Genomic DNA, 24605 nt, shown 5'->3' with positions numbered 1-24605 from the left:
ATCATTTTGGAACTCACAGTTGAATCCTTTCTCTTTGATTCCTGTGTGTAACCAACCAGCAGACTGAACCCCTTCCCCAACCTGTCCCATATCTTTCTACCTGAACACAATGTATGATCAAGGGGCTTCCTGCTTACACAAATAGAGACATCCTGTAATAAAAGACAAATATCTGTATTTATTACATTAATCAAAGTTAACATTTTCACCATTTTAAGCATTATGACTTTTTTTATAACTTAAATGACCTTTTCTCATTGAGTATCATTATAAACCAGTGGCACTCACACATTCAACATGTCCAAATAATATTCAGCTTATCAAAACTAGACAGGACATTCTTTAAGCTGCCTCCTTTTTTCTTTTATCATCCTTGCTGCTTTCAACTTTTTTTTTGGTTTCTGTCAGTCAGATATTTCACACGTTTTGATTCTATCGAAGATACTGAAATCAGCTACTTTCCATGGAGTGCTGGTTCCTTTTTGTGATTACTGTCAAAGTAAGGACTGGAGAATTAGTTCTAAAGTCATAAACTCAGTATTGATTTTTCTAATTTACATACTGGTACCAGCCTCCACTTTTATTAACAGTATGTGATTTTATCAACCAATAACATTTTCCTTTATATCTTTTAACTTTCTAAAGGCTTCATAGGATAGTGTTTGGCATATACAGAATACGTGCTTAACTATGTTGAGTGAACTCTCCAGAACCAGTGAGTCCGTTGCTTCTGCAGCAAACGCACCTGTGTGAAATGATGTACCTGTCCTTCCCATTTGATGGCAGTTGCTGACGCGGTCAACAAGAGGTAGGGTAATGTCGGCCAGCTGCCTGGGGAATCCTACTAGCACCAGAGGCAGTGATTAGGGTCTCCTGGCAAAGGTCCCTGTCGGAACTCCACTCTGCTCCTCTTGACCCCCTACTCTTTCCTGTCTGAAGGTGAGAGTTTACTGTCTTTTATACGTAACTACTGTAAGAGTCCTGTGCTGTTAGGGTTTGAGTTTAAACTCTACATGAGGACTTGAACAGGGCTTCTAGGTACCCTTCCTGTAAGGCTGCACCCCTGTCGGGTAGGCAGAGCTCTTAGGCCACACCATCTTGAAGGTGGCTCAGTATCGAAGGCTGGCTGCCTGCCTACGGGCCAGGTGGCCATTCCCTGTTTGCTCAGCTATGATAGAAATGTGGTCCCAAGCTTGGTGTCCTGTGTGTAGGGTCAAGTGCGTGTACCCAGTATGTCAACCTAAACCTCCCAGTTCCAGAACTGCATACCAGACTGGAAATGACTGGCTGCAGTGGGAAATAAATGTAGTCCCATTATACTCTTTACTAGTCTGGGTTGATTGCCCTCCATCCTCCCAACTGTGAAGCTAAAATCTGGGTATTACAGAAATTGTCAGTTATTAGAGGAATGTTTAATGATACTTCAGAGCACAAAGAAAACTGTCCCTCAGAAATGGGAGCTACCCAGATATTTTATGACACCAACTTATGATCAGAATAATTAGAGAAGTCTCAATTCAAATCAGTACAGATACCTAATATGGGGAAGAAATATTAACTTGTCAGACTTGTTGATTAACTCTTCAAAAAATAAGAAAGACTAAGTTTTCGTATCTTGTTTGGCTGAAAGTTTGGAATTCTGAACGGCTAGTCTGATTGAATGAACAAGGAGGCCCCAAAACGGTAAAATGCGAAAGACCACACCACTGGAGACAATACGTACATGTCTTAGATATTGTTTAGGCTAAGTCTATGATAAAAAGCCTCCCTGTAAGCAGTCAGAATTCTCCCGAAGCTGGCTCCATTCCTGGATTAGGAGGCTTCATTCCTCTTTGACCCAACAGATCTTGCCATTGTCTCCAAGCTGCACAGTTCCACCGGCCACCAGCTGGAGGGCTGAGGGGAATATTTTATGTTCTGCTAATTTTACTCTTTCAGATAGAGTTGCAACAGTGTCTCCCCTCTTCACTGGAACAGCTTCTTGTAAAATAATTTGTCCAGCATCTACATCTTCCTGGAAAAGAAAGCAAAAGTTTTGAACATTAACCTCTGGCCAGTACAATTTACACATAAACACTAGTAATACTTTGATAGAAAAAGACATACTCACAGCTACAAAGTGCACAGTACACCCAGTGAGTGTGACTCCGGAGTCCAGGACTTGTTCATGGGCATTTGAACCCTTAAACGAAGGAAGCAAGGATGGGTGGATGTTAAGCATTTTCCCTGGAAATTAATAAAAGCATGCATAGTGGTCAGAATGTTAAAATCTTACCTATTCTGTCAAAGGAACATACACTTTCCTGTCTAGAATCAGGAGTCAACAGGAACAGGATTTCTCTGGGATGGATGTTTCTTTGTTAAAGACAGAAATGAGGTAAAGGGAAATATAGGTTCTCATGCAAGGAGGTCCTGGGAGCAGCAGGTTTCTGCCTTGCATGGCTGAAGACACACCAAGGGACTCTGAATAGGCACCTGCAGTGACTCAGAGTTGGATGGGAGAGGGTATAATCTGGATCCTAGAGCCCTTGAAGAAAATTCAGCTTGTCGCTGGCACATAATATAAGACAGAGACAGGAGGTTCCTGTATAGTGTCTATGTGCCTGACTTTTAACCACGAAGTGGCACGCCCACCATGCCAGCGTGAGCCTCATGTCACCAAAGGCACTGCCTGTTGTCTGTTACACCACAAGTGCTCTACTCAAACTGTATTCACTTAGGAAAACAGACTCTTTGGAGAGAAAATGCATTTACTGACCAAATATGGGCACAAAAAAGGACAACAGGAAGCAGTCAAAGCCTCTGTGGAAAAGGCATTAACACCAGGTATTATGACATCTGGCAACCAAGCTTTTCTTGCCATCTTCTGGCAACGGCTCCCACTTCCTCAGCAGAGGAAGAGCTCTTCATTTTGGGATCCAGGGAATCACTTTCTCTTGCTTCTAAACAAGTATAAGTGTCTCTTCCCAATATTTATTCAGAAGATGAAATACTACATTTGTGAACCCAACCTAAGCTATATTAGAAAATGTAGTTACAGCAGACCAAAGAAAACCAATAAAGAAAAAAGGATAATAAACCACAATTGGGTCATTCTTTGGGCTAAGGCAAAGGAAATTCAATTATGATCTGTTTCAAAATAAACTGTCTCAGTAAATATCTCATGACTGGGATTGGCTGGCAACTTAACCTCCCCATAGTCCATTTTCAGTCAATTTCTCAATGTGGTGTAAGACATTTTTTGCTTACCATTCCATTTTCTGACAAAGGGGCCAGATAAAATTCTCATGAATCCTGCAAGACAGACTATGTCTGTGGAGAACTCTTCAAGGACTTGGTCAACTGCAGTGTCAAATGCTTCACGACTTTTATATAATTTATGATTAATTACCTATGATAGAGAAAGATAAGAACAATCTGTTTCCAACAAATAACCCCAAATAATTTAAAACTCAATCTTTACACAGGCCATACTTCATCTCCTTCTGAAGATGTCAAGAATTAAGGAATGGACAGAATGAAATAGAAAGGCAAGCCCAACACCCACCCCAAATCCAGGAATCCAAAGTGAACACCTAGGGGTAGATTAAGAGTTTAAATATAGCCTGCGGGAAAGACACGTTTCAAAGGAACTCACCCTGGTGGGAATTCCGGCTTTTTCTGCTTTATCTAAGCCAGCCACTGCAGCTTTGTTGGAGATCACAACAACAATGTGTGCAGAGCTCCTTGGCTCCCTAGTACTGTCTATGAGAGCTTGAAGGTTCGATCCTGAAAAAGTGAGAAAAACACAGGTGAGCTCCCATTTTTTAAAGTGTGTGCCATTTTGAACAGGGAATGATCAAGGCTTTTGACTGTCTTAGAAAAGATTGGCAAAATATGTAAGGCTTTTAAATTCCCTACCTCTTGGAATAATGGATTAATATCTTATGAAAACATAGGCATTCCTGGTTCAAGGATATGTAATTGCTCCTGCGAAATAATATCTTATGATTTAGCATAGCAGTAGAAACAATGTAACATGATTTTAAAACTGGCTGATGAAGAATAAGCTGCTTAATTAAGCAAGAAAACTCAACCCTCTCAAGAATAAACCACTACGGCCCTTTAGAATAGTTTCTCTGCTTTACCATCATCTTGGGTCTAAAGTATACTGAAACCTTAAAATGGTCTTGTAAAGCAATTATACTTTTGGAAATATATCCTAAAGTAATTAGCTATGCACTTATGGACTTACTGAATATTTACAAGAATGTTCATAGCAATGTTACTTACAATATTGGGGAAAAATCGTGCTGCATCCGTCTGAGAGAATACAGTGCTTTTATCACTTTACTCCTCTGTTCACAAGAGTCAAACACAGCTGTCATATTCTCATTACTATTAACAATTTAAAAAAGCCACAACTGTTGTAAGACTTTTCAACTACAAAGCTAGGATTCAAAAGAAGTTGAGATTTCTGTTCTTTTTGTCTTTTCTGGTTTCTCTCTCTTCAAGCATCTTCCTGACACCCTCTACCTTTCCTTTAGAAGCTGTCTCAAATGCCTGAGAAAAGTAGAAAGACTGAGGATGTAGAAAAGATAACACTCCTTAATGATACCCAGCTCCACTATGCTGAGTGTTCTCACAGTCTGAAGGAGGGGTTTCTTTGGGGGTGAGGGGGTGGGGAGGGAGAAAAGGTGGAGCATTTCTACAGCTCTGTAGTAAAAAGGAAGCCACATCTCACCTGTTCCGGATATTAAGACAGCAACTCTTGCCTTTTTTGGTTGAACAGAGAAATGATTTTTCAGGGTGCCATTCTCCAGTACTGATCCATTTATTTGCATGGTTTCAATCAGATGCTTGACTTTCACACGAGGAGAACCTTTGTTTTAAATACACCCAATAAATAAGTAAAGAACGACTGTATTCCATAACAGTAATATGGAAAGAACAATATATTTTTTTTGGAAAGAACAATATTTTATAAAAACTTTAGAATACTGTATTTTATTCTGAAAATAAGATATGCAAGGATTAAAACATAAAATAATAGGTGTGCTTTACTGATCATTACTCATGCATAAAAACCTCCCTAAGGTGAACATATATAATTACCCAACTGAAAGCTACAGCACTATATCTAAACATACAGTGGATATATTATTGCCTGACAGTGTTCTGTCTCCCCCTTCCTGCAAATCTTCCATCCACAATAGTGCTACGACCTCTTGGCCACAAGGGTAGGCATGTGACGCAAGCAAGGCCATTCAAAGATTGGATATAGGATGTTGAGAAAGAGAGGGCCTCTCTTTTGCAACATAAGCTGAAGGATGTGGGCTCAAGACATGTTTCCGGTATTTGGGGAGCCTGCCTGAAAATGAAACCCACACAAAAAAGAATGAAAGGCAAATACAAACAAAATTAACAAGACTTGACATCTCTGTTAGTGAATCTCAGTTGGTTATCTGCCACTATGCCAATTTCTAGTACTTCCAGCAGAGTCCTGAGTAATACACAGAACTTGTCAGAGTGCTCGCTCACTCTTCCTTGAATTGAGCTGAACCACAAAGCAGAGCCTGAGACAAGGTCTTGCACACGAGGAGTTTACTCTGGGAAATGATCCTAGGGGACTAAAATGGGACCCTCAAAAGAGCCATGCAGACTGCGCCTCAGAGCTGCTCCCTTCTTCTGTCCCTCAAGTGGGTATTTATTCACTAGCTCTCACCCCATTGGTCAAAGGTTGTCCTTCAGGGTGTGGTTGTGCACATGTGACTGCTACCCAGAGGTGTCAGAGCCCTGAGGCCGAAATGAAGAGACATGTTTATTACTGACAGGAGTGCTGGCATGTTATAGCCGTATAAAGACAGTTGCCATAGCAATGGCTGGGATGAAAGGTGGGCAGAGAGCTTGCAGGGTGGGGTCGGTTATATTTAAGATTATATACCTAAGAGCAACTGAATAAGGGGCAGTTACCTTCAGGACATACAACCACCCTGCCAATCACCCAGGCCTCTTCCTCGTGCTGCTGAAGATCCTGCAGAATCTGCTTTGTCAGATCCTTAGATACCACGAGGGCAGCCCCGATCCCACAGTTAAATGTTCTGGCCATCTCTTCTTCAGAGAGGTGTCCTTCCTGCTGTAACCATGAGAAGATCCTGGGGATCTTCCAGGTCTGGGCGTCTGAAAACAGGCAAGAGCTGTTCAGTTAACCTATTGACACAAAGTATAAAAGTATGCACATATACCAAGTGATGGAAATTATAACCAGCACTGCTATTTATATGCAGTAGACTATACACTGGCCTTTCAGAGGTTTTCTAGGGGGATCCATTTGTACCTGAGGCATTAAGAACACTTGTGTTGTCACACTTGGCCAGTACTGACAACTGAGTGAGGTCTGTGCTGCATTAACTGAGGATATGCTTAGAAATCCCCTTATGGACTAGATATCCTAATGGCTTTCAGGAATATGGCTAGATCAACTCTCAATTTCCTGATGTGGTGACCTTCGAGTTACCCTTAACCAGTGGTATGCTAAAGCCAGTGTGTAGAGGCCGTTAAATACAGCCACTTAAAAACCGGCTAGGATGGGAGTATTTATAGCACAGAAGCTGGCAGATGCACAGATTAGCCCTGCCTCCTTTCCCCATTCATCACCAGGCCATTGTTTTTAATGACTGACAAGGATGATGATTCCTTCTTTAAGGTTTTGTTTTTGCTCACAAGGAAGCATTACTATCCCAGGAATGTCTTAGAACTACTATATGACCCTCCGATGTATCCTTCAACTCCACACTGTGCTAATGAAGGGACTCCCATTCACCCCTGCCCCGCCCAGCTTGGTCCTTTTGCTTCCCTGGCTAGGCTGGAATCCCCCCTGACCAGGTCCGAGCTCACCCTGCCTGTTTTCTCACTTCTACACAACCTATTTCCGACTCTTCTGACTCTTCCCCAGCTTCACATATTCTGACTCTGTGGTTAGCCCAGCAGATCTGTCTACTCACCTGCACCCACAGCTGCTCCACCCCATAGCTGGATCAACTCAGTTTTTTCCTGTTCTTGTTTCAGGGCTACACACATTCTTATTTTGGGAGAACGAACAATTACACAGTGAACTTCACCTTCTGTGCCGCCTGCTGTCTCTCTCTTGTCTCTGACCTAGACCGCTTAATTACTCCTATCCTCAAGCCTCACTAGCCCTTCTTACTTCACTGGGACAAGGCATTATTTCATGTGAACTTCTTCAGGTCCTGCTACCTGAAACCAAGTGCATATTAGTCGATTATGAAAGCTGGAACGGTTTCTCTGACTTTGTCTCTGTACTCTATAAAAATATGGAGGGAAAGCCCTACCCCTCGCTTCTGCCATGACCATAGTTGTCATTCTTCCTTCCCTTTTACCAGTAAGTTTCCTGAAACACAACCTTCAGTCATTGTCTCTATATCTCTGCCTAGTCGCCCTCCACATGCCATAATCTGGGAGGTGGTATCTACCCTCACCAAGCTGCTTTTTGAGCTAATGATGAAATATACTGGCCTATTTGGGGGTCCTCATTCTAGACCTCTAAGCTGCACCTGACAATGCTGACCAGTGTCATGCTGAAATCCTGGCTTGGAGTTGATACTTTTACATGGTTTACTCCCTGCTTCTGACTGTTCTTTTTAAGAAATTCTACCTCTGCCAACCTTCAAGGTGGATGGAATACTGAGGAACAACCTTTTGGTCCCCTCCACTCTCTTGACAATAACTATTACGATCTGCACGAGCACCCAACTTAACTTCTGCTCACAGAAACATTACAATAAACACTTCAGAGACTTAAAACGCTGTATTCCCACTTCCTATTCCAAAATCTACTACTCTTCCTCCTGTGTTATGGACGTTATCATTACTCACCTACTAAACAAGAGACATTGGGACTTCTTTTTCCTTCAAAGCACAGAGTGATTCTCCAATCTGTCTCCCTTCTCTGTGCCTTGGTCTAGGTCCTCTTTATCCCCAGCACGGACTGCTTAGTAACTACCACTTCCCTTCCCAGCATGTTCTTGGTTCCATCTTGATAGAGCTTGAGCTTCCCAAACCCCTTGGAGAATCTGCTTATATAAGTCAGCTTCATCTTATATATAAGTCAGTTACACGAGATTTTATGCCTTATAAACAAGGCTAATAAAGCAAAGAGGTAGAAAAGGGTCTTATTTTTCCCCCAGAAGCTCCAATGATTAAGAATTTTGCAGGTATAATCGCGTGTGCACTAACTACCCATGGAATTTCCTCCCATAATGTATTTTTTCTCCCAGTGTTTTTCTGAGCATAAGTTCTTTTTAGTGATCTTACCTAACTCCACCCCAAATTTCTGAGGGAGGACTCTGGGGATGTTTTCTAGCAAGCCTCCACCAGTAATATGGGCAAAAGCCTTAACATGTCCTGAACGTAGGACAGGTAGCAGCAAATGGCTGTAGATTCTAGTTGGAATTAGAAGTAAGTCCCCTGTGTAAGAAAGATAAGACAAAAACTTAAGTCTATGACCACAAAAGCAAAGCATATATAAAAAACAATTCTGAAATAGAGAATGATCGTGACCCTGCTCCGACCCACCAGTTCTACAATGATGTTCAAATAGTCAAATGACAGGATAAGTAATTTGTTCCATTCTAACTTTAAGTAATGAAAGACTAACCCCTCTCAGTGGTTGCTCAGACATTTCCAAGCAGCAGAATTTAAACACGAGTATGTTTACCTAAGGTCTGGTCACCACAGCCAGAGGGTGCTGGAGAGGAGTACTGGAGGGAAGATTTCGCTACAATTTTCCTCACAAGGCTAAATCCATTGCTGTGAAGACCAGAGGAAGCTATTCCAATAACAACGTCCCCTTCAGTGATTCTTTCCAGGTGAGGGAGTTTCTGATCCCGCTCCATGGCACCAACGGCAAAACCGGCTAGGTCATACTCTCCAGGTGGGTACATGTCAGGCATTTCTGCCGTTTCACCTCCTGGCAGAAAGAAAACAGCAAACAGCTGATGAAATGTACTCTATTAGCTGCCTAACAGAACTTTCAACCAAGTACGATTTCAGGGGAAATAGCATTAATTCCCACAAAGGGTAAGTATAGCCTCCAAACATCATTACCTTTGCGTCATGAATGCTCAGTTGAATTTAATGTCATTTCTCTAGCAGTTTAGTTTCAGAAGTGCTTTCACATATATATCTTTACAATCATTCTATGTTCCGATAATGGTACAGGCTTAGATAAGTGATTTAATCAGGCCTGCCTACTCCAAATGCTCTGGCCTAAAAAATATGCCACAGTTCACTTTACCACCAAATTGTGTAAAGACAAGGTCTAGGCAGGCAGATCTAAATTAGAAACTGTTCTAAAAGATGGTTGAAAGGCAATTTTGGCTTTTGGGAAAGTCTTGCCCACAGAAATGGCAACATAAAAGAGGAAGTTTTGTTCGTTGGTCAACCTACAAATTCATTTTGTTCAAAATTCTCTTATATATTTAAGCAATATTTCTGTAAAGCTTGGATACATTTTATTCTTGTGTCATTTCTGTGGGAAAATAAGGCTTAAGATACAGAATGCCAGAAACTGATCTGCCTTTGCTGCAGGGCCAGGAGGAAACAACCCCTACTCTGTCTGTTTGGCACTGAGAGAGATGGAAGTGGAAATGGTGGCCAAGGATCACAGAGAAAGGTAAGGCCTGGCTGACGGCATATGAGTCGGGGTCTGTCCCCTCAAGGGGACAAACCCTTGACAGGGGGCCTTGAGGGCAGCAAGGTCTAAGTTTTCCTTAGGTAGTATTATCTGTATTTTATTTGGCTCATCTTGTGGTATATAGTTTCTCTTGTTAGCTATATTGGCACCAATTATGTTTATATATAGGGCTGAAATTCAATTAAGGACATGTGATTACAATGGATTATCATACCGAGGAGAGCACATCCAGCTTTTTTACAAGCTTCAGCAATTCCAGTGACAACAGCTTCAGTTGTATTGAGGTCAAGTTTTCCACAGGAAAAATAATCAAGAAAAAAGAGGGGTTCTGCTCCTTGTGCCAGAATATCATTTACACACATTGCAACCAAATCTTGACCAATGGTATCGTGTTTATGGCACTGCTGCGCAATCTGTAGAAGAATAATGTAAACATCCACGTAAGAGAATAAGCTCCAAACTGGATCTTGTAATTTCTCAGTGGAGGCTAACAAGTATTATTGACTTTTGGCTAGCTGCTCTGAATACCTAAAGACAAAAAAACCCCACGAAATTCTGATAAGCTCCTTGGTCCAAAAGTACTCTCTTTAATTCCCCCAAATTACCCTTTTATCTAGAGAGCCTCAACAATACTGTGTTACTAGAAACATGTAGATATTCTGGCCAATTACATGATTATTTGGTATGGTCTCTATGGTACATTTATGTCAAGAGGGGAAAGATATATATTTGATACACAGTAAAGCCTTATCTTTCACAAAAGGCCTTTATTCACATAAGTGTCTGATTACCTTCAGTTTAGTTCCAACGCCGTCTGTTCCACAGGCCAGAAGAGGATCATTAAAACCGGCTGCTTTCAAATCAAAAAGACCAGCAAAACCTCCAAGATCAACATCACAGCCTGTTGGAGAAAATTATTAGCTGCATTTCAATAGCCAAGAACTGATTAAGAAGGCAGTTAAATATTAAAGGGGCAGACATATCCTTTTGAGTTGAAAATCATGGACAAAAAATGCTTTTCTTAATATTAGAGACAAGAAAGCAGAAGACTAGGAGCTTGGCTTACATTGGGCAAGTCTGACAGCAACTCGGCATTAATCTGGAACATTTTCCTCAGTGAACTACAAAGCCTAAATCAGTTCACAATGTTTGTCATAGTTAACTAACGAGCAAAGGTCAGGATCTGACTTACCTGGTCTGGAGGTGGCTTTTGCTAAAGGCTTAATTTTCTTGACCAGCATATTTCCAGCTGCAATGTCTACCCCAGATTCCTTGTAAGTCAGGCCTCTAGAAAGTTAAAAAAATAAAAAAATAAAAAAATAAATAAACTAAGACGTCACCCAAATGCCAGGGGAAAATTATTTTAATCTTAAAATATTATTTAAGTTAACCCTACTTCAATAAAAAAATTATTTAGCTGAAGATATCGCTAGTGATTTTCGTATCTCCTAATGTGCTGGGCCCCATCCATAGATTTTGATTTAACTGGTCTAGGGCAGGTCCTAGGAACTGAAATGTGTTTAAACAACCTCCCCGGATGATCATCACTATTTGGAACTACTTCTCTAGCTTAACTGTTTCTTCCAGAAATACTTCTCATAGGCAGCTAAATATACTGATATTTCGCCACAACCTTTCTTTGTTTGATTTTGGTATGGGAAGGAAAGGAGTGCCAAAACTGAATCAAAAAAGTGAAAATTAGGATTATAAGAAAAAGAAATCCCTCAAAAATGAAACTGAGCTCTTACTACAATAGAGAACTATATCAGTTTCCTTATAGCTAAAGACAGTAAAAACTAAGATAAAAAAAAATATGAAAAAAGCAACACCAGGTAATGATATTCACTGCATCATTTCCACCTAGAACAAGGCCAACAAGTTGAAGCAGTACACTTAGAGATCAAGTCTGTAAATGGCACTGCGAACTGAGTGGTCTTGCCTTACAAAAATGACATGGCCCAGTAGGATGTAGTGATACATGAAGAAATATGTCAAGTCTTACTAGAAACAAGGTGCCAAAGTAAGAATAGACTTGAGAGCTTTGGCAGTTAACCCCAATAAAATTAGCAGTCCAGGGTCACACACAGATAGGAAACGAAGTTCTAGTGGTTAAAAACAGCTTTTTCTCTGGTAGCAGCTGGCACTGTAGCCTGTCATTTTCTTCATCTTTAAAGAACTTAGACTAGTATTAAGATTTCAAGTCCCTTGAAATAGATAATTTCAATAGAATCTGGTCATTTTAAAATAAAAAACAAAATTTTAGCATGGTATTTTGATATTCTCATTTCTAAAAAAAAATTCCATTATTTAAATTAAAAAAATTTGCCTATCAATAACAGTATAGCTTGAATTAAGTTGCTAAAAATTTCGCATTTTGTCCTAAAACAAATTTATTTCTCATAGATGAACTCTGTGAACAATAGTAATTGTGACACGTCCTTATATCAAAACACCCACATTTGCAAATAATAGTTCATTGATTTTACAAAGGAATAGTTAGTTGTACATGACAATAAATGAATCAATAAGGGGTTAAAAAACACACTTCAGTAATAAATATAAATGCAGTGACCAAATGAGATGGCCAAAATTTATAGTTAAATTAAGTTACAAAGTTAGATGGCCAATATTTTCATCTTGAATTCTTTGACAAAAACCAGGGACTAAGACATAAATGCAATAGTAGTATGTAAATATATAACTCAAGGGATAAAAATCTTTACCCCCTCTTTATTGATGAATAATTGACAAATGATGATTGCGTATATTTAAAGCATACAATGTGAAAAAAATCCCTAACATCACTGTGAGTTTATTGAACTTTTCAAACATGAGGAGCTGCCATGAAGTTTTTTAAATTTCATTTGAATATTATTGTAACTAGTAAGTTTTGATTCAAGCTAAGTGCAAATCAAAATCAGATCAGTCTCAGAAAGAGTTAAGAATATAGAATGCCCTAGTACAGGGTTAATGGAGTTTACTCCATAGCCATTTATGCCAGTTCTGAAGCTGTGCTATAATCACTTGGTCAGAAACTTACCTGGGCTGCTGAAGGAAAGCTATGGCATGACAGCCGATGTCCTTCCTGTAAATGGCTCCCTCAAACTTTATAGCAGCTAGTCCTTTCTTGGCTTCTTCAAGGGCTGAGACAAGATTTTCCCGGATGGCTGTTACAGTAAGGACCCTACCCCCATTAGTCACCACTTTGCCATCTTTTAGGGCAGTGCCTGCTTGGAACACCTCTAGTCCTAAAGCTTGAGCCTCAGAAAATCCTGTGAGAGAGCACATTTGACATGTCAATAGCAATAATAATATTTTATATTGTGGTTTATAATTTCCAGAATTTAAAAATAAAATATTTATTTCACTTAAATGAACCTTCACAAGAATCCTATCAGGAAGGAATTAATGTAATATAATAGTAAATAGACCCTTTCTCCTAAGAACAGTCTGTTCTATTCTAGGGTGACAACTGTAGTCCTAAAACCTTGTGTTATCATAAATCTCATGTAAGAATGATTATTTCAATGAGTGAGGGGGAAAAAAAGATGCTAAGCCCTGAAAAGTTTGAGACAAAAATACACAGTTATTTTCTCCCTGACAAGTTAAAAAAAAAAAAAGATTAAAAAACAATGAATAAATCCTGCATATGATCACATTTTTTTACTTAAAGGAATTTTTTTGCTTTTGATAGCCAACTAAATAAAGTTGCTTTCTTTCTTTTTAAAATAACCAATAAGATCATTGCAATACCAAACACATTCTTAATCTTCTCGCTAATACAACATTTATAAAATTTTAAGACAAATTTGATTTAAATTAGGTTTTGGGCTCAGCCTAAAAGAAAATCCCTGGCTTCATTTTCTTTTCAATTACTTTTGAGATCTTATTTATATTCTACATCTAAAATATTATTAGATGGCATTTTCTAAATTCTGAAATGATCAACACGGACAGTTTATACAAAGATAACCTCTTAATTAAAAAAAAAATCTTAAATCCCCAGCTTGTCCTTTTCCATTTTCACTTCTCTTTTAGCACTAATCATATGTCTTCCCTAGATGTTTTTATTATATAGAGGCATTCAGTCATAGGTACCCAAATATCTGCTGGTGTCGTTAACACCCAATAATGCAGTGTCAGAGATTACTTTTATACTTCTCACCTCAACCTTAGGGAAGTTTCACCAACACAGAAGATCTTGATTCTATCCATCCTCTATTTATTTCAAAAGGTAATCAATTTCTAGCTGCCCAGTTGCCACGTGTGGGATCAACAGGGCAATGGACTTATTGTCTGGGCAAGACAGTAAATACAGTGTTTGAATCAAACACAGGACTGGGGTCCTAAGGGAGGCCAAACTACAGCCTGCTAGGGATCAGAGAGGTCTGCTGTTGGGCTTAATGGCGCTGGGACTTATTTAACATTCTAAAATAGTTTTATTTAACATCATTTAACTAGATGCCTCATCTCCTATAAAGAGAAAAGGAAGAGAAGGTTATACTTCTGAAACTTTAAATTCTGCCATCCAAGTGACTATGGGGTGCACCGCCAACTGGGGGGTTAATCTGTGATCATTCAGAGATCACACCTCTGAAATTGATTGCATTGATGTACTTTATACCAATGTTCCTCCGACTCTCATACATTCTCATTATCTTCCTGGCTCTTGGAGGATGAAGAGAAAGGCAGCACTGGGCGATACTCTGGAAATCTGGCTAGGCCCACTTAAATCTTCATTGTGCAGGAAGGGAAACGGATGGCAGTAATTTGGATATCTGGACACTCATATCCAACAAGCAATATGGTTATGTTAAGAACCCCTGCAAAGTTACTGATGGCTTTACATCCTTAAAAGGAGAACACAGCATGGGACAAACTCCTGTTGTGGTCCTGGTCACTTGTCACATTGTAATCCAACCTTCTGTTCCCTGATATTCACCTGTTATCTCTACACCCTTGGTGTAGTCTCCTGGATAACCTTTACTCGCCATGACAACAGTTACAGCAGTGTGGCTGTCAAGCCAAATAGGAAGAGAGGTGCAGAGCAGGCCATCTAAGGTAGACTGAATCACTTCATAAAGATCGCTTTTAAGAAGTGGGAGGATCACCTGGAAAAACAATCAATGTGACAGGTGAGAGAAATTCCAGCTCTCCTTTAGACAATTTATTCACCGGGATACCAGCAGAACTTGCATATGTTTCTCAAAGGTAATTATTTCAAGGCTGATAAATCTTAAAAGATTAAAACAGCACACATCTTTTACACAGTAGTACTTTATATTACATTATCCTTATTACTCACCTGGCACTCTGGATCTCCGAAACGACAATTAAACTCCAGAACTTTTGGGCCATTGTTGGTCAGCATTATACCAGCATAAAGAATACCTTCATTAAAAAAGGAAAAAAAAATTGATAATGAAGACATTGTGTTGTGACTATGAAAGCTAGAATGTAAACTTATAGTAATCAAAGTTTTGGAATAACCATAACAAATGTTACAAAAGTGGTCAATTAAAAGGTGGTTAAAAAAAAAAAAGGGAGAAAATGGTGTCAAGGTGCTCTGTAAATAACGTCCACAGTGACATCAACATGCTTACCTGTGTATGGCACACCCTCCTGCTGCATGCCATCCACAGTCCTCTGAAGAATGGTATTTTTAATTTTTAGCAACAGATCCTTAGAAACCTGGGTAATACACATAAATATTTAAATGCAATTGGTATTTTAAAGAATCATCCTGTAAGTAGTATCACGTGAGACAATGAGAACTATCATTGGGCTAAGCACTTTAAATTCATAAACTTTTTTTTGTATATAAATTTTTCTTTTTCTTTTCTTTTATTCATTTGCAGGGGGAAGGTAATTAGATTTACTTACTTATTTTTTTGATGGAGGTGCTGGGGACTGAACCTAGGACCTTGTGCAATGCTAAGCATGCACTCTACCACTGAGTTATAGCCTACCGCCCTAAATTCATAAACTTTCAAAATCCTCACATTGACCCTATCAAGTAAATAGGTATTTAGCCTTATTCTTCTGAAATGGGAAAGAAGACCTCTGATGATCATAAGCAGAAGCTGGATTATGTATTTATTGATCAGTGTCAGCTGCCATTTCAGGACTAAGTGACTCTTCAATCGCCCTTCATTACCAAACCTAGAGATTTTTCAAACATTTACATCTTTAAAGCCCACTAAAAATAGTTTCTTGAAACATAATAAAAACTAAAAATGTCCTCATCCACCTTGAGGCTCTTTGTATACTTCCAGTATATCCTACACATACTTCATAAGCCTATAAACTTGAGAATCTAGAGTTTATAAATTGTAGAAATTAGACCCAGAGATAGTTTTCATATTAAAATCACTTTTACCAAATGGTAGTTTTAATACTTAAATAGTCTAAAGTAAACCCTGTTTGGGTTTTAATCTTTCAATTAAGAAAAATAAAGGCACTGTATACAATTATAACTATCATTAGTGAAAGGAATGGGTGAGTTTCTGAAGTGCTAATCTATTTATAATAGACTCAATGCAGATTTTTAATAAAAATTTGTCAGAAATTGTTTGGAAGCATACTTTATCCATTAAGAAGTAGAAAGACTAGGAGAACAAATGATAGTCTGACTTGGTCCTCTATTTACCACATACACTCTTACTGAGTCTTATTTGTTGGGCCCTGGATATGCAAACAAGAATAAAAGATAATTCTAGATTATAATTGGCTCCCATGGGTTGAAAATAGGGTGTAGAGAGGAGTGGCTAGAAGGATCTGCTCAATCCATACTTAAGTTAGTACTTTAAAGGCTTTTAGAAAAGGTTAGTTTTAGAGTGAGACCAGAAAAGATACTTTTCACTTAACAGGAAAACCAAATTGCTGATTAGTACTATCATTCACGGGGGGAAAAAAAAAACCCAGAAATGTGTCATCTAAGAGCTCTTTGAGAAGACCAATTACCACTGAACTTCAGCTGAGCCTCTAGGAGGTACCTGAGGTGCTGGACAACAAGCTCCCATTCCCCCAGTGTTGGGGCCATGATCTCCCTCCAGCAGTCGCTTATGGTCCTGTGCTGGGGGCATGGGGTCCACAGTCCTTCCATCAGTGAAACACAGACACTGTAGAGAAAACAAATAGTCCACTTAATCTTAAATGCCAAAAAGTGAAAAAAAAACTTAATAAGGAGGACTATATGTACCTTAACTCTTCTCAAAGGAAGTTTCATTTTTAAAATAAAATGATTTAAAACATACATAACCCTAAGATTTCTACATTAAGAATCAGAAGATATTATACACTTAATTTCTGAAGGATCTGTAAATTTTAAGCTAGGTTAGGATGGAAAAAAAAAAATCAAGCTACCCTCACAGTAAAATATTTCAGTCCTTCTCTCCTTGAAATAATGTGTGCTACAACTCCAAGTCCCCTACTGATACACTGGGGATGACTGAAAGAAGATAAGTTCTTTTTTCATTTGTATCTCTAATACTAAACATACAAATTCCTTTGTAACCGCTTGGTTTATGCTCTTAGATAAAGTAACCAGAGTAAATGAAGCTTTTTTGGGGCTCATAGATCAGATTAACACAGCTTCTTATCCTCTATAAAAGCCCAAAAGATGAATATACGTACAGAAACCTCTTCTCCTTCAAGAAGTTCTTCAATAACAACTGTTTCTCCAGCTTCTCCAAAAGCTTTATCCTTATTGTAGGTAAAAAACAAAACAAAACACAATAACAAAAAGAGAAGTAAATTATAAGCCTTTAATATTTAATTAGCTATTGTTATTTTCTACCATTTGTATTATGAAACCAATGCACTAGTATTATAATTTCTCTTTCCATTTCTGAAAGCCTTAAAGGAACATATGAATGTTTTCTATTTTTAAAGTGGCAATGATGTAGAGTTAGCACTGGTACAGATGAGATGAACACATCATTAAAACTCTCCTGGGGATCTAGCTTTCCAGTTTCAAATAAGGTTACAGAAAAACAGATGTTTTCATTATTACCATCTAACTCTTATTTCTGATTATAATCATAAATGTTTGCTTAAATAATTATAGCAAAGAATATCCGTGAAAGTAGATTTCTACAAGGGGTAGAAACCCAACCAAACCAAGATAGATCATAAAAAAGGCAAAGTGTATTAATTCTTTGCTTCACCTCTCTTAGTTCTGGGACACAAAGGACAAATACTTTTGTTCTCATGAATGGTTGAGAATTTATTTATATGTCCTACAGTCTGAGGACTTCCTACTTTTCAGCAGCTGACAAAGGATTCTGGGTAGAACCTACTTCCAAGGAATAGAATCATTGTAGATCTATAATAACCCTTTTATAGATTATGGATTATAATACATAGTATAATGAGAAATAATTTATCTGTGTGTTTGCTATGTTTTCCTTGCCTTAGGAATATTGTAAACTTAAAAGAATTTATTTATCCAGGGTGACTAGAAAATTATGAATTTCTTTCAGAGGGATCAACTTACATGCATGATCTCCTGTACAGCTTTGCAGGCCTCTTCTTTGCTCTTTGCAACAATCACCCCTTTCCCAGCTGCAAGACCACTGGCCTTCACAACCAAAGCAGGGAAGTCTGCACTGTGAAGACAAGAGTAATTTTCAACATCCAATAAATTCTTATGATTCAAAAGTTTAAAATGCTTTGGATATGCTATAGCAACAACTGATAAGCAGAAAGAAAAAAACTGCTAACACCATTTTGATGTACTTCCTGCCAGGATTTTTCCCTTATGTATTCTTTTATAGTTATCACCATGTGGTACACTTTTGCTTTTCTCACTTATCATGAGATCATATAAGTAAAATCTTTGGGGGAAAAAAGCAGTTGTTTAGTATGGATATGGCGTGATCTTTAAGATATAAAGCTGTGAATCATACTCTCCTTCAAGAAGATGTGCTGTATAAGACCCATATAAACATGGGCACACAGATCATTAACTGAAGTAAGTAACAAAATTGTTACTTTTAAGGTGTTTGGCTACTAGGAAATAATAAAATTCAATGTAGAATAAAGAACAATTAAGAATGAAACTGACCTAACTAAAAGGAAAACATACCAAGTAAGAAGTGTCAACAAAAAAGGGGCCAAAGGTATATATCTACCAATATTTTTATTGCTCAATGTTTTCCATATAATAGAGAACAGGATGTTTAATTTATGATTTAGAATTGAATAGTGGTGGCAGAAGGCCAAGTGATGACTCCTCACTTTAGTTAATTATTTATGAAAATATCAATATCCTTTATGTTTTAAGATGCCACTGCGTCAATTTGGCTAAGAATACATGACTATAGAACCAAATGTATTTTTTCCTCTAGAAACTATTCAGTAATAAATATTAAAAAATGTATCTTTCTGCAAGGCCACAAGATTGTATACCTTTATATGCATAGAATTCCATTTTATTTTGATGTTGGGAAAAAGGCAATTTACATAGTATGAGTTTTTCCCTAGAATTGCCTTAGTATAATATATATATTACTTAGTATATTATAAGTAAATATACTATATTATATATGACATATAATATATAATACCATATACTTACTATAATATATAGTATATTCATATATCATAACAAGACAACTGCCCTTCACAGGCAGTCTTCTACTTACCTCGTAATGAAGGTACAGGCCTCTTCAGGTTTGGTGAAAGCTCTCCATCGTGCAGTTGGGATTCCATGTCGGTCCATAAATTCTTTGGCAAATCTTTTGCTGGACTCTAACTGAGCTGCTTCTGCTGTGGGGCCAAAGCATCGCACTCCTGCAGATGTCATGTTATCAACAATTCCTAGTGATGGAAACAAGCAGCCTTAGGTGAGTCAAGGTCTCTGCAGGGCCTTTTCATCCTGAAGAATTAGCATTAGACTAAATCTACATTGAGCTAAGACAGATGGCAGAGAATAAGTTTTTCATGTTGTTTACAGGCTGTAAACATAAATGCTACTGATACGTGATTGAAATCCAATAAATTACTTGTTGTATTTCCCATGGCTACAAATTTGATCTCTCATTCATCACATCACTGATGCTTGGGGAAAAAAAAATTTAGAATCCATAAATTTCAAGGAGATGAAAGCTTTTTCCAATGTAATATTATATTAGAAATCCTCATCTTTAAAATATACTGGATTAGATGATCTCCAAGCTCCTGTTGGCACTGTGTATACCATAAAAATAAAAAGAAATGAACTTTACCAGCAGCCAGAGGTGCCTCTGGTCCAACAACTACAAATTCAATTTTCTCATCTTTGCAGAATTGAGCAAGGGCAGTGTGATCACTGATTGAGACATCTATGAACAGAAAAAAGAAACAAACCCACCTCATTTAAAAAACACCATTTAAGTTAACTAAATGTCATGCTGAAAAGCACTATACTTTAGGATGCCTATTAACTGTTGGTTTTCTATTACTGGTACAGATGAGTTTTACTGTGAGAAGTTCAGAGCAGAGTGCATTATAGAGTAACCAACAAAACTCAGTTCCCTGCTATCACTACAGTGATAGCAAAGAGCTGAATAAGTTTCCCAGGAGTTACTTTCCCAAGAGGTACTTTCTTGACTATGATGTTCACGTCACTAGTGTTGATTGTAAGCAAAGAAGTGTATCAGAGAATATACCCAAAAACTGGTCTTTTAATGTCATTCATTCAAGATTTCCTGAGAACTACTATGTGCTAGACAGTGCCCTACTCAATGGATTAAGATGTGAACACAACACAGGGTCCTTCCATTTAGGATGCACCGTGGGAATGTTGGGAAATAAATCTCCAAGCGAAATAATACCAAGTGTGAATACGTTAGGCAAATTTGATGAGGTAAGTTGGAGGGCTATTTCTGATTAAGCCAGGAAGGGTCTCTGTATAAAGATGTTTATGCTAAAAACTGAATGATTATAAGACCTAGCTCACTTCTCCAACCTACAAGCCAGGTAAACTTTCTTTCTTGATCGAGTTCTAAGTAGTAGTAGGACCAACCATGCACTAACCATGGGTTGGTTATATAGGCACTCTTCTGCTTCACCGCATATGGGTCACCATTCTTAAGCTGGCTGAAATCTCAAATTACTCTGCACATATGTGGTATTTGTGATGTGCAGGGGATATGTGTAGAAAAGGCAGAACTCTCAAACTACAGGAACTGCCTCAGTGGGATAAGGATGGAGTACCATGCACTCTGGGTTAGTAGCTGCATACACAACTGGGCTGAGCAGAGCCAACTATATCAGCACAGCAAAGGGTGGCAAGAGGAGGATGACACACCTAACCTGTTGCTGCAAGTGACAGCAGCCTCACCACAATCTTGGGAGACTTTTATGGGTTGGTTTGTATGACATCAATTGCACCTAGATAAAATGTGTCAGTTCTTTAAAACAAAATAAAACAAAACAGAGCAAAACAAAACAATACCTAATTCCCATAGCTAAGATCCCAGGGAAGCAAATATTCTCTTACTTATCTTTTTCTTATTAATTTTGGCCCTATGTATGCAGTTATCTTCTCCCAGTTTGTGGCTTGTTGGATCTATGTTGTCTCCGTAAGTATTATGTGCCATGTAGGGTACTAGGCATAGTGCACACAGTGCAAAATAAGACAGGTGAGTTCCTTGCCCTCATGTAGCTTACATTCTAGAGCTAATGTTCTATGGGGGAAATGAAGATAAGAGACAATAGAAAAGTAAAAGTAGGTACAGATAATGATTCATAACTGACAACAAATGAAATGGGAGTGGACATGCTTTATTTAAAAACTTTAGGAAAGTCCTCTTTGAGGAGGTAACATAAGTTGAGGCCTGAATGATGAAGAGCCAGTAATGCTTGGGTTCTAATACAAAGTCCAAGGCAGCTCTGTTTGGGAAATTGGCAGGACTGCATGGATGGAGAACAGTGAGAAGAAAACAAAGGATATAAACGATCAGGCTGGGGGAAAAAAAATCAGGCTGGAAAGGCAGGCAGAGGGCAGATCACAAAAGCTTTTAACAGGAATGGTAAGGAGTTTGAGTTTTATGCTAAGTACTATAGGAAGTGACTGAAGAGTTTAACGTAGCATAAGAACTGATCATTTTTTTTCATATTTACCAGTGGAAAAGATAAAGGTTGAGATCCATCACAGAGTAAGAACTGCCAGAACTTACATTTAATAGCACTGCTCAATTTTTCATTCCCCCAAATACACACCGAAACACTTTAGCCTATATTAAGCACTTTGTGAATTTTTCAATGGTTATGTAATCTTAAAGATTTAAAATAATTTAAGGTAAGGAAATGCCACACTCTAACAACAGGATAACTTAAATTTACAAGTATCTGGCAAGTATTCAAATTACCACATAAATTTTTGGGTTAAGAAAAGCATTCAAATCTGAATAGCAATTGATCTTATAAAGAACAGATGTGGTTGGCAGTTTATCATTTACAATCGTTAACTATCACTTTAAAACATTACCAGTATTTGAAATCTTTTCAGAGCAGGCAGTGCCTGCATTTCCTGGGGTAACCAACACCTGTTTGACATGATTGGACTGTGCAAGTTTCCAGGCCAGTGCATGTTCCCTTCCTCCACTGCCAATGACAAGTACTCGGGCTGCCATTGCTTTGTCTGCAAAGCAGGAATTTCAACAGGAAAATGAAAGCTGCAGAAAGAAAACCACAGTTGATACCTTGGAATATATATATTTTAAAAATCACGATTTCTAAACATGATTTAAGTAGTCATTTGTAATCACACAAACAACATTTTATTCCAGCAATTCACTTGTGAAATATTAGGACTCATAACTTGAGAAATACGACCACTCATAAATGGTGGCTGAGTGCCTTGCTCCATTAAAAAAAAAAAATCTACGAACAAACACCTTTCTTTGGGCTTCACTTTTAGAAGATTTAATAATCATCAAACCTCAGTTAAAAATAAATCATTTTAAATTTAGACCCCAAATTTAAAATAACTTTTTAAACCTTTAGTCTTACTAGACTTTAAAGTTATAGTAAGTTGAAAGAAACATTTAAGACTGGAGCCTGTAAAAGGTCAGAGAGTAAATATTTTCACCTTTGAGGGCCATATAGTCTCTGTCGCAATTACTGAACTCTGCCACAGAAGCACGAAAGCAGACTTAGACATAAATAGACAAATGTGGACTGGCTATGCCCAGTAAAAACTTACATAAATAGGCAGTGGGCTGTAGGTCACTGTTTGCCTATTTCTGCTCTAAGCAATAGGAAGCTATCAGACGTTTGTAAAGAAAAACATGGCTTTGTTTCAATAAAACCTTATTTATGGACACTGCAATTTGAATTTCATATAATTGGTAGAGAAGGCAAAAATCAAACTTGAACACGTCTCACTTAGTTCTGGCGTTTGGTCCTGAGCAGGATGGGCAACTGTGTCTTAACTCAAGTTAGCAATGTGGCCTTCCTTGGTTAAGCTCTTACTACCTGTAACTCAATTTCTTCATACCTTAAAAGGTGAAATTAAGAGAGTTTGCTTTATGTGGCCATGTAAGGATTAACTGAAATGAAACATAAACTATTAGTACAATTTCTTACACTCAGCAGTAGTAAATGTTAACCTGCTATATTTTATTACTTTTGCCTAAACTGATAGAAAGCAGTTTTAACAAGGAAAAAAAAAGCCAAGGAATGAATAATTCGTCACAGTCATTTACTAATTTTCAGAATATATTTAATTATGTAGAAGGCAAATTGATAACAGGAAAATGTGAAATCGGTCACTTCTTGTGAGATGCTAGGATTACACATTTAAAAGAAACTAAATTGACAATATAAAAACTTTTTTAAGCACTTTGTGCCAGATGCTACTACAAATGCTTTTCACGAATCACTTCACTTAATCTTTAGAATTCTATGAGGTACATAGGAATACTATCCGCATTTTATAAGAAACTGAGGTTCAGTTAGGTTAACTTCCCGGAGAGCACACAGCTAATAGAGGGTGGAGCCTGGATTCTAACGGAAGCAATTTTGCTTTAACAACTGAAAACATGAGAAAGAAAAGAATTACTAAATTATCATCTCAAAGAGGGGAAAACTATTTCAGATTAATGGAAAACACAGACTTGCCATGTGTATTGAAACATCTGAAATAAACATACCTTTAAATCTATATAAAACATTACGTTTAGTTTGAATAGGAGGGGCAGTAAAGGGCAATTGTTCTGATTACACCAGTGGATCGCTGAAATAGGATTAGGACTCAGCCTGAGGGAATCTACGCCAGGAGTGGTTAGGAGGCCACCAGCCAGAGTGCCTTGGTTTGGGTTAAGACTTACTGGCTGAGATATTTTGAGGGACTTAAACTTTTTGGGCCTCAGCCGTCTAAATGGATAACATAACGAGAATTAGAGAGCCAGGAAAAGCAAAAGCCATTTCAAGGATTTGGTGAATAATATAAAGTAGAATCCAATTACAAAATTGGATTAAATAATCTGCAAGAGACAAAGGGTGCTTAACGAGAAAATATGTAATTTCGGTGTGTGACCTAAAAAAAGCAAGATGATACGAAAAAGCCCTGACATTCTGGAAAGCAGAGAAAGTGACAGATTCTACGTAAACCTCAGTGAAAAGTGAAAAGCACATGGCCAACCCTCACCCACCGCACTTACAAATGAGATGAAAGTTCCTACAGCCAAACCAGTTTCTACAGTTTCATTCAACTTCTAGTATTAAGTCGCCAAACCAAACCATGAATGCACTTCACTGAAAAGCGGAGAAACTTACCCACAGACACAAAGCGGTCTAGGCGCTCTCACTTTGAGCCTCACCTGCGCGTTCGGGGCTCTGCAGCCCGCCCCGCGCCGGAAGTCGGCCGAGGGGGATCCGGCTCGCGCGCCCCCCCGCCCCGCCCCCGGAGGGCTTCGCCTCT

At 38.3% G+C, this 24605-nt stretch overlaps 1 protein-coding gene across 2 annotated transcripts; it reads right to left on the bottom strand.

Annotated features, from left to right (window-relative positions):
* Positions 1-155: 155 nt before the first annotated feature.
* Positions 156-24605, bottom strand: GART (phosphoribosylglycinamide formyltransferase, phosphoribosylglycinamide synthetase, phosphoribosylaminoimidazole synthetase). 2 transcript variants are annotated; one of them, XM_014561586.2, is made up of 22 exons: positions 24461-24605; positions 22170-22356; positions 19924-20019; positions 19342-19516; positions 18192-18303; positions 17330-17398; positions 16690-16815; positions 15298-15385; positions 15000-15085; positions 14637-14805; positions 12735-12966; positions 10887-10981; positions 10486-10595; positions 9909-10107; positions 8717-8968; positions 8314-8466; positions 5953-6159; positions 4724-4861; positions 3638-3768; positions 3250-3391; positions 2111-2226; positions 156-2014 (listed from the first exon to the last, which is right to left on the bottom strand). In XM_014561586.2, exons 2-22 carry the CDS (start codon positions 22312-22314, stop codon positions 1823-1825), a joined length of 3033 nt encoding a protein of 1010 aa, XP_014417072.2. In that variant the 5' UTR covers positions 22315-22356; positions 24461-24605; the 3' UTR covers positions 156-1822. The 2 variants fall into 2 exon arrangements, 1 of the variants encoding a protein (XP_014417072.2); XR_004317017.1 differs by having other exon boundaries at positions 1874-2014; positions 2111-2182.

Source organism: Camelus ferus, chromosome 1 (genome assembly GCF_009834535.1).
Source record: "Camelus ferus isolate YT-003-E chromosome 1, BCGSAC_Cfer_1.0, whole genome shotgun sequence".
NCBI lineage: Eukaryota > Metazoa > Chordata > Mammalia > Artiodactyla > Camelidae > Camelus > Camelus ferus.
This window is presented reverse-complemented; position numbering and strand designations above follow the sequence as displayed.

Coding starts and splice junctions, on each gene's coding strand:
- GART (XM_014561586.2), bottom strand. CDS start 22,314: ATGGCAGCCCGAGTACTTGTCATTGGCAGTGGAGGAAGGGAACATGCA. Junction 18,304..19,341: donor GCCTGTACCTTCATTACGAG/GTAAGTAGAAGA, acceptor TTGTCTTCACAG/TGCAGACTTCCCTGCTTTGG. Junction 2,015..2,110: donor GTACTGTGCACTTTGTAGCT/GTGAGTATGTCT, acceptor TTTCTTTTCCAG/GAAGATGTAGATGCTGGACA.